This window comes from Acartia tonsa, chromosome 8, assembly GCF_053477335.1.
Source record: "Acartia tonsa isolate MP-2025a chromosome 8, ASM5347733v1, whole genome shotgun sequence".
Taxonomy (NCBI): Eukaryota; Metazoa; Arthropoda; class Copepoda; order Calanoida; family Acartiidae; genus Acartia; species Acartia tonsa.
This window is the reverse complement of record NC_137267.1, coordinates 47,642,065-47,652,952: the sequence shown is the minus strand read 5'-3', so window position 1 is coordinate 47,652,952 and position 10,888 is coordinate 47,642,065. Positions and strand designations below refer to the sequence as shown.

Sequence of the window (10,888 nt, the reverse complement as noted above, 5' to 3'; positions counted from 1 at the left end):
ACCGATTCTTATCCAGCGGACATTAATTGGTTTCGTAACCATACTGGAAAGAACCAGGGAGGGAGGGGATATTGGGCTGTTTATTACACTAGTCCCCAAAGTCTTTTAGTTGTGTTTTCTTTTTTGTTGGCTTAACAACTTTGGGGACTTTTATTGAATTTAGATTTGTTGTGTCATTAAGTTGGGTGTCCAAACGTTTCATCCACTAATCTGTACAAGTTAATTATCTCTATATTTTCAGACTCTTGCAAAAAAGTTTTAGACAGGTTACAACAGCAACAACAAACTAATTTTTAATAAAATGGCAACAAATAACGATGCTAACCAACCACTGGGAGGTACCGCCATCAAGCCCAAGGGATGGGACAGGTCCGGCTGGGAATCGTTCAAGTAAGTCCACCTAAATGTTTAGAATCCTCATAAAAAGAGAACAAGGTAGCGGATTTCTTCATATTTTCACAGTAGATTTTGAAAGTTTATTTTAGGTTAGTTGAGGTAAATTTTAATAATCGCCCCGCAGGGTTAGAGCCACTGCAGTGGTTAGAAATAGGAGAAAAGCTACTGTCAAAATACGACGAAACCCGCTTTTTCGTTTTCTTTCCATAATCCATTATTTTTCAACGGAACTAATTTAGGTATCTATCTATGCATCCCAATCTATCATTAAAAATAACTTTATTATGGCCAAACCCACATAGAATCATGAAATAAACTTGTATTTTCAAGTTTTATAGAGGAAATTGGATAAATACTCGAACGCCTGCGCAATGAAAAGTATATTATGCAACAATTTAGATCAATCAAATGAGAATTTATAAAATCTTGATTTTTAGAAAACTTTTTTTTTTTAACATACAACACCTTTATTCATTTAATGTTATAATTAATCCAGGGTTTCGGATCCGCATTGATTTTTTGCGGATCCGGATCCTGATCCTCCAAATTTGGTCAGCGCGGATCCGGATCCGGATCCTACCGGATCCGGTTCCGGATCCTTGACAATAAAAATAAAATCACCAAATTTTTCAAAAATATTTATTCTTTAATTCGAAGTCAAAAATACATTTAATTTTCAAGTCTGACCCTAAACCTTAAAGATTGGCTCTCATAAAGAGAATGTCTGAGATTTTATATAAATTTAGGTAGATTTTTCCATTTTTTCCGCATTTTTTTGAGTCCAAGGATCCGGATCCGCATTTTTTTGCGGATCCGGGTCCGGATCCTTGGACTCAAAAATATGCGGATCCTTGCGGATCCGGATCTGAAACCCTGAATTAATCCAAGCCTAATATATGGATTTCAACTGTTTTCGCAGGGGTGTTACATGGACATCATTTCTTGATCAGTTCATTCATCCAGTTGAAGGAAAGGGGATGGGGTGTATCATTATTTTAGCCAGCTGAAAGTTGCACTTTACTAGAGAAAACATAAATATCTGATGTAACATCCTAGTAGTAATACATCCATTATCCTCCAGGTACATGTTGTATGACCCCGATACAGGCAAGGTGCTGACCAGGACGCCCATGTCTTGGTTCAAGATCATCACCTTCTACTGCATCTACTACACCCTGTTGGCTGGCTTCTGGTTGGCTTGCCTACATGTATTCTTCCTCACCATACCTGAAGATACGCCTAGGTAAGCAATCTTATTCGTTGGCTTAAAAACTTTGGGGACTATTATTGAATTTTGATTGATTGGTTTATTAATTTGAGTGGCCAAACATTTCAAACCCTAATTGTAATATACAGATAGGGTAAATTTGTGCATCATCATTGGGGATTTACATTGTACATCTATTTATTAGTCTTTGTCTTATCGCTTTAGATCTCTGGTAGTTTTAAATTTCTATCTATAATATATAGGTACTATAGCATTAATAGTAATACAGTTCCATAAACAAATTCGATTTGTTATTAGTTTGAAAGATAAGATATATGATAAATCAAGATAAATATAAGACAATGGCCGAAAAATTGATGAATATTCAATTGATTATACACAAAATTGCCCTTTCTGTAGATTACAAATAGTCCCCAAAGTAGTTATCCAACGAATAAGAAAACGTTGATATAAAATTTTGGGAACTAGTGTGATAAGGAGCCAAATGTCCCCTCCCTCCCTGATGTAAACTAATATTTAATTTGAAATATTTCTGTTTACATTATCTTGTTTAATTTTTGATTAAACAATCATTTATTATGCCAAGCTTTGTCAAACATGATAACGATTAAGTTTATAATGTTTACTTATTTAAAAACTATAACCGTAGTTCAAAATAACTTATTTTTCAACTTTAAATTTAAGTTTTGGTATAAAAAATATCTTATTTAATATTTGTTGAATTTCCACCTACCTATTGATTTTTCTACATAAAAAAAAACAATTTGTTTCAAAAGTAAGGTCTTGAGCATTAAGCTCAATTCTGACGTTTTTAATATTAATATAAACAAATTGGCGGTTTTTATTTATGGGAAACTTTGAATATTCGATCAATTTACTAGGTATATGTAGTTCAAACAAAATAATCTGAACTTATTAACTACTTTTTCATGACTAATTGTTCCAAGAAGGTTAACTCCTCATATTTTTTTGTCATAAAGCTTTTTGGGGAGTGGGGACTATAGTTGAGTTTTCCCCCTCTAAGTTAATATTTAATTAAGCTAAGTATCTAAACTTGTTAAATGCATTTCATGGAATAATCCCTTTGAATGATAAAAAAAACTTTTATTAACCCTTTCGTACTGAAACATTTGTATAGAACATCCTATTATTTTAGATGGACCCTGGACGAATCCCTGATTGGTTCAAACCCCGGAGTGGGCATGAAGCCCATCATGGACGACGAGCATATTGACTCCTCTCTTTATATTCTCAACCTGGGGGATACATCCACTGCGCCGACAAATAAAGAGGGTGAAGGCACTAAGAACGCTGATATCATTAGAAGGTAATAAAATTATATTTCCGGTATCCACGGTTAAAAAACGGAATAAGATTAATCCTTTGATTTTTTGTTGTGTTGAGGATACTTTTGACCGAACTTGTACCCAATTTTTAAAAAAACATATGTTCTTTGTAACTTATAAACTATGGGTATTTTAATGGAATCTTGAGAGTTGGTGACAGGGTCTTGTTAATACGCCATGGAAGACGACCACAGCCTAATATATTAAGTTTGCACCTTCCCATACAGAATGTACGCCAAGAGGTTTTGTTGATATTTTCCTAGAATTGTTGGTCTGATAATCAATCCCGGAGCCGCCATATTTTGTTGGAGCCGGAGCCGCTATTTTCTTTAAAAACGGCTCCGGGTTAGCTAAAATAAGATATTTTAATTAGGTAATAATTTAATAACTCTGTTGCGTCGTGTGCATAAATGCCACTTTTAAGTTTTTCAAGTCCATTTCTATCAAAAATTGAACTTATAAAATCTTCAAAAGTAAAAAATAGACTTAGTAAAAAAATATGACGAGTTTTTCTTGATTTTAGGTCGGAGCCGGAGCCGTTATCTTCACAGGCGGCTCCCCGGAACCGGAGCCGCACCTAAATCAAACGGCTCCGCAACGCTGTTCCCTTGTCTATAATTTCTCCCTTAATAATGATAATTCCTATAACAGTCAGGGATGAATAAGAAAGCTACTCTATAAACGTTAGGTGCAAGAAAGTCTGTATGTCCATAGAAAACATGTAGATTTTTAACTCTACAAGAGTTATTGTTCGTTTGTCCTTTCATTTGATTTTAGAGCCTTGCTTTTATGGATGTTGTTATCCTTGTTTAAAATTGTAGAATGGACCTGTTTATAGAGCGCTACAACAGCAACACTGGTCTGCACGAGTGTTAGAATTGTCCTATTGATTTCAAACCTTGTTTACTATTGTAGAATGGACCTGTTTATGGAGCGCTACAACAGCAACACTGGTCTGCACGAGTGTTAGAATTGTCCTATTGATTTCAAACCTTGTTTACTATTGTAGAATGGACCTGTTTATGGAGCGCTACAACAGCAACACTGGTCTGCACGAGTGTTAGAATTGTCCTATTGATTTCAAACCTTGTTTACTATTGTAGAATGGACCTGTTTATGGAGCGCTACAACAACAACACTGGTCTGCATGAGTGTGCCGACAATGATGACGCCAACAAAGGAAACTGTATCTTCAACGTTGATGTTCTGGAGGACTGTGCCCAGCCAAACTATGGTTTCATGCCTATTGATGGAAAGGTACGTTTCTAACCACTTAACTTATATGCTCCTCCTTTACTCTGGAGAATCTCATAGGTCCTAATAAGGTTTGTAACTTTAAAATACTTTGTCTATCCGTTATGCTATTGAAAAAATGTGATATTCTTGAACGCTATTAAAAATAGAAAGCTTAAATTTTTGGAGAAGATTCCCTCTACTAATGCCCAGAACATAATTTTTCATTGTCCGTCGGTTTGTTGGCCATGCCTCAAGAGACATAAATACTTATTTTTTTGTTTAAAGGTTTTGTGATTTTTTTCTGTAGTAAATTATTGTATATTATCACTCTTTCTTTTTTCTTATTATGACAACTGAACAAACAACTGTCTGTTCATAATTCATCCATTTAAGATTTTTAAATCTTAGGTAAACTTAAACTTAATTCAGGTGAAGCCCTGTTTCTTCTTCAAGCTGAACAAGATCTACAACTTCAACCCGGAGCCCATCATGGCTGCTGACCTTGACCAACCCGAGTATGAGGATATGTCTGCACAGCTCAAGGTAAGTGAAGTGGTACCCAAAGTTTTATATGTCAGGTTATCTTTAACCCCAAGCCCATCATGGCTGCCGACCTTGACCAACCAGAGTATGAGGATATGTCTGCACAGCTCAAGGTAAGTGAAGTGGTACCCAAAGTTTTATATATCAGGTTATCTTTAACCCGGAGCCCATCATGGCTGCCGACCTTGACCAACCCGAGTATGAGGATATGTCTGCACAGCTCAAGGTAAGTGAAGTGGTACCCAAAGTTTTATATATTATTCAACACCGAGCCCTTCATGTATGTATGTATGTAGCCGGAATTCCGAATTACCCCACGCGTGGGTTAATTCCGGTGTAGGCCACCCGCCGCCCTTTACACCGATTTTTGACCAACTTCTAGTTGCAAGATCTTAATCGGACCAAGACAGGATTCTTCCTCATTGCCATATCATTCATTAGCGATCAAAAAAACGGAAAAAGTATGTTTTTTTGGGGTAGAAGCAAAAAAGTGACCGGAATAACCCCACGCTACCCTAGTTATTTTAAACTAGTAAATCAATTTTAGACTGAAATTTTAATATTTTGTTACATTGGGGATAAAAACTAATAATTTACATATCGTTCATTGTCTCATCCCTCCCAGCCCAGCTTTATCTATATTAGTAGGATGAAATTAAAAATATCTTTTTAATGCTCAGGATACCATCAGAGCCTCGGCTAATCCCAACAGTGTCTACTTCGACTGTTTCGGCCGTTTCCCAGCTGACATTGAGGCTGTGAGCCTCAAGTATTTCCCCAGCACCCAGAGCATCCCTTTGAAGTACTTCCCCTACACCGGGGGCAACTATCAGTCACCTCTGATGGCTCTCCAGGTATGGTTACTCTTGTTCTTGGTTGGAGTCGCTCAAAAAATAGCTTAAATCCAAACCAGACTTAAAATTTTCAAATTAGATATAGCAATATCTTAGCGGACAAACTTAAAATCCGTACTACATTTTTATAAAAATATAAAATGCCTAGGTACAATTTTATATATCATTGCTCTAAGACGACATATTTATAAGAACATTGATATTGTGAAACATTTCATGTAATGAAGAGGGCTGTTTATTACATAAGTTCTAAAGTTTTATAATAACGCTTTCTTATTCGTTGGCTGAAAAACTCTGGGGACTATTACTGAATTATGACTGGTTGGTTTATTAAGTTGAGTGTCCAAATAATTCAACCAATAATTGCAATCTACATAAGTTTTAAATTTGTGTATTATCAATAGTGATGTACATCAATTTATCGTCAATTATCTTATCCCTTTAGATCCATCTGATTCTAACTAACTTAATATTTTAGGTTGAGGTGTCAGACAAGCACGTGGGTCAGATGGTGCACATGGAGTGCAGAGCCTGGTACAAGGGAGTGGTACACAACAAGAAGGACAAACTCGGGCTCACACAGTTCGAAATTATGCTCAACCCAGTACCTAAATAAATCAAATCCTAAAAAGAAGAAAACCTCAGATCTTAATTTGCCTGAAGGCCTAGTTTTCATATTTATGATCTCGTTCAATATAAAAAAAAACATTGTTATTAGAGTACAACTTGTTGTTGACAAAATCCAAATATTTTTCCTTTATACTGCATTTGACACGAAATTTGAAAATCACAATTATTAAACCATACTGCCATTTAGATTTAATAATTCATTTTTGTAATGCCCATACAAGACAGCGGTTATGTAAAAGTATTGGATTTTATATTGTATTTATAGTCATTGTTATGACAAAATTAGTTTATAAAGTCATATTTATTATGACTGAGTCATATTTAGTATGACTTTTAGCGCCAGAGTTTATCCAACATCTTGGCTGTGAAGTTTTGCAAGAGAGTTTTACTTGTTATAAAATATTATTATTATGATCTTTATATTTTTGTAATCCATGCATTTTTATAAAAAGACTAAATGCTACTATTGACAATCCGAAATATTAAGATTTAAATATATAAATAAATATTTTTGCATTTATGGTTTTGTTTGTTTTAAACGCGAAGAGTGTTCTTTAAAGTTTAGGATACCTAGCTCTGTAGCCTAGGTCTGTATTTAAGTGTGTAATGTATCAATGGATGTAGAATAGGGTGGGTCGATTTTTGATATTTTTTTCTGGGACCTAAGCGGGGATCTGCAAACGACTCTTATGATTATAATACACCTCTGGATGATTTAAAATTTATCTTAAGTCTTAAAACCGCTGACGACCAGACATACAATTGTATAGCTAATTGTAAATGGGAGTCAAAAATTTAATGACTCAGAACTATGGCTTTATGGTGCTCTCAGGAAAGGCATTGAGTAGTAGAATCAGGAACTTTTGACCGTCTCAAAAAATCTCGTTCCTAGCCTGAGAAAATCTCAAAAACCCTACAAATTGGACAATTCTCAATAAACCTGGAAAAATGGTGTATTTTTTATAAATTTCTAAGGCTAGGAATGAGATATTCCTCAAGGCCTTTTCTTGGAGCACCATGAAGCCATAGTTCTGATTCAACCTTTTTTTGAAATGTCGTCTTTGCATATTAATAAGTAATGGAATACATTTTTAAGTGGTCGCATTCTAAATCTCAATCTTTTAAAATTCTTTATCCGTCAGAATTTTTTAAAAAGTTAAATTTGTTGTCAATATAGCTTTCTAATATTGACTTCATTCGGTCCGTTTGTTTATCTACTTTATCGGGAGGGGGATTAAGGAAAGCGGATGCATCTTTATTTTGGCCAGCTGAGAGCATCACTTTATCATAGAACAAGAAAATATGGCGCAACATCCAAGTAATACAATATCTATTATTATTCTCGACTTTGCTACTCAAAAATCTCACGAAACCTTAAAAATAATAACAAGGATGACAGCATCCATAAGAACGAAGCTCAAAAATTATGAATGGATATCGGGAATAAATTTACTATAGACCAGTGTCATCCAATATATTTAATGAAGTAGGGAAATGACAAAATATTCAAAATAGTGCAACCTTTAAATCACGAAAAATTAGAAATCTAGGAATCATAGACAAATCTTTATGAAACTTGATGGAAATATGTAGAATATAAGTATAATCAATCCCTAATGATTTCAGTCATCAATCCTGAATAGGAATAGAGAAAACTACAAAAACTTAAAAATTAATAAAAAAATCCTAATAAAATTTGGTGAAAATATGTAAAATTGTTTGATCCCTGAAAATTTCAGCTCTCTCTCTGGAAAAGGTATTGAGAAAATCATAAAAACTTGAAAATCTAGGAATCGATCTAGTACCCCAAAAAAAACAGACAGATGGACCAAACAATGTATAGATTAGATGGGCATATGTCATAGGAATCTATACTAAAAATTTCAGCTATCTATTTTGAATAGAGGCCGAGAAAATCACGTTTCCCCAAAAACGTTTCAGACGGACATTTCAAATTATAGAGTAGCTTCGCTTCTAAAAATACTAAGTAGCAGGATATTTAAAATTTTATAATACTAAACCCCTAGGGGTTATTCCGTTATTTACCTCTTTTGAAAAGATTGTCAAGTCACCATCCTGTTATCGGAGACTAATTTTGCTTGTCCAAAACCACTCCGCTTCCATTTTAGATAATCTTACAGCTAGTGTTAGAATGTCTTGAAGAAAGACGGACGGACAAAATAACGTATATACTAGATGCAGAGATGGGTTTTTGAAAGATGAATGCCGCGTTTTTTCGACATTGATTGATTGAACGAAGACGATATATAATTTGAACAGAGATGGGTTTTTAAAAGATGAATGCCGCGTTTTTTCGGCGTTTTTTAGACATTGATTGATTGAACGAAGACGATAGAATTTCAACAGAGTATATAACTTAAGAATACTGAATTTTAAATTATTTTTTTTAGCAATTTTTATAATGTCTATAACACAGCTCTAAAAAGATGCATTAATTAATATGCAGCAAAAATGGATTGAAGATAATTTGTTTTTCTTCTATGAAGGCCATACCAACAAAAGCGAAATAATTAAATAAATCGTTGTATACTCCTTTAGATTTCGCGAATGCCGCGCTTCTTATTCATAGCGTAAAAAATGTCGAAAAAACGCGGCATTATCTTTTAAGAACCCATCTCAGAGTATACAACTTAAAAATTCAAAATTTTAATGTCTAATACAGCTCTAAAAAGATGCATTATATTAATATGCAGCAAAAATGGATTGAAGATAATTTGTTTTTCTTCTATGAAGGCCGTACCAACAAAAGCGAAATAATTAAATAAATAGTTGTGTATATAGTTGAAAAAGCGCGGCATTCATCTTTCAAAAACTTATCTCAGATATGCAATAGAAATCTTTATTGGAAAGATCGTGCTTTATGAATTAGGTTATAAAAATCATGACAACATTAGTAGCAAAACACAAAAAAATAAACGGATTGAGTTCAATTATAATAATAAAGAAACAAAAATGAATGAAGAGCGGGAGGAATTGATTGGGATACCTTAAAATGATCAGATTAGATTCTAATAGATTCTAGTGACTGAAACCTAAACTGAACCCATCTTAATCTAGTCAACCCCCCAATATTATATGTACAGTATTGATAAACTAGCAGCTTCGCCCCTAGCCTCTAGGGGCTTGGGCCCCAAGAGGTTTGATTAAACCAAATTTTTGTATTTTATATTTAAAATAAGAATGTAAAAAAAATTATCTTTGGGGGGGGAAATTTTTTTTGGGGGGGGGAGGCGGTTAGTCCACCCCACTATTTTAATTTTAGTTTTAAAAGGAAAAAAAATTTTTTGGGGGGGTTATTTTTCCTTTTTTAGGGGGGTTGGCTTGGGGGTGTCCCATCCCCCAAGAAAATAGTTATAAACCTTACCGGGACTTATGAGAAGCTACCCTGTAAAGTAGAACCCGATCGGTTCAGCAGTTAGCTCGATCCTTCGGTACAAACACAAAAACATCCTGTTACTTTATTATAAGGACTAGCGGCTATGCCTCCTAGAGGCCTCCAGGGGCACTTGAGGAGGAGAGAGTCGAATTTAATAACCCAATTTCTTATTATAGATTTTAATTTTAGTTAAAAAAATATAAAAAATTCGGGTTTTTTTCATTTTTTCGGGGGGGTCGGGGTGTCCCACCCCCAAGAAAATAGTTATAAACCTTCCCGGGACCTATGAGAAGCTACCCTGTTAAGGAGAACCCGATCGGTTCAGTGGTTAGCGAGATCCTTCAGTACAGACACACAAAGACATCCTGTTACTTTAGTATAAGGACTAGCGAATACGCCCCTAGAGGCCTCTAGTGGCACTTTAATAAATTTATAGTATAGATGTATAAAGAGCTTACTATTTGATTTCCAATTGCAAAGACCTTAAACTCAGCAGACGAAAATAAATTCATTATACTTTGCTTTCTAAATTCAGCTGTTTAATGCTTTCTTCTGCTTTTTGAAAAAGAAAGGGACAATTTTTGTGAAAAATTGCCATTTCTGTCTAAACTTATAAGAAGTATTTAAAACTGCGATTATCAATTTCTCACAACTAGGCTCCTGACTATAAAATTATATTCATAATCATCTTTTCCGATTTACACTACTGTATTTTTAGACCTAGTTATTTGTGATTAACAAGACATTTTTCCTAATGATGTAAATACTTTCTTTTAAATCATAATTTTCAAGTTTTTAGTGACACCTAGCGACAAATATAGAACTAATATATTGCAGATGTTCCCAAATTTAGTTTTTGCCTTAATTTACGTTGTTTTCAATTATTTTTCCGTAAAGGGTTGAGCTATGCATGAGGTGTTAGAAAATTATCTATGTCCTTATTCTAAAATATTGGGTTATTGTCAGTTATATGAGATCAATAGATAATTTTCAAAATGTTTTTTAACAAATGAACAGTATTTAAACAATACAAAAACGAAATTAACTAGAAAAAATACAGAAATCATTAAAGGTTATACATAGACGTCCAAGTACAGGGTTCAGGGGTGTTTACCCCTTTAGACTTTGAATCTCTTATTTTACACCCCTCAAGTTTTTTTAAGATACGTTTGATTACTCCCCTTGAACGTATAGAACCCCCAATACAAAGTAAATAGCTTGGGCGTCCTTGTGTTAACATTAGTTTACAATTTGCCTT

General features: G+C 34.3%; 1 protein-coding gene across 2 annotated transcripts; it reads left to right on the top strand.

The window, feature by feature from the left end:
• The first annotated feature begins 207 nt into the window (after positions 1-207).
• On the top strand, positions 208-6,753 carry LOC145327147 (sodium/potassium-transporting ATPase subunit beta-1-like). 2 transcript variants are annotated; one of them, XR_013882085.1, is made up of 7 exons: positions 208-390; positions 1,478-1,639; positions 2,781-2,951; positions 4,074-4,227; positions 4,636-4,862; positions 5,430-5,603; positions 6,082-6,753. XR_013882085.1 is itself a non-coding variant. In XM_080170712.1 (7 exons), exons 1-7 carry the CDS (start codon positions 302-304, stop codon positions 6,217-6,219), a joined length of 1,002 nt encoding a protein of 333 aa, XP_080026838.1. In that variant the 5' UTR covers positions 209-301; the 3' UTR covers positions 6,220-6,753. The 2 variants fall into 2 exon arrangements, 1 of the variants encoding a protein (XP_080026838.1); XM_080170712.1 differs by having other exon boundaries at positions 209-390; positions 4,636-4,749.
• The last annotated feature ends 4,135 nt before the right edge of the window (positions 6,754-10,888 follow it).

Coding starts and splice junctions, on each gene's coding strand:
- LOC145327147 (XM_080170712.1), top strand. CDS start 302: ATGGCAACAAATAACGATGCTAACCAACCACTGGGAGGTACCGCCATC. Junction 2,952..4,073: donor AACGCTGATATCATTAGAAG/GTAATAAAATTA, acceptor TTACTATTGTAG/AATGGACCTGTTTATGGAGC. Junction 4,750..5,429: donor ATATGTCTGCACAGCTCAAG/GTAAGTGAAGTG, acceptor TTTAATGCTCAG/GATACCATCAGAGCCTCGGC.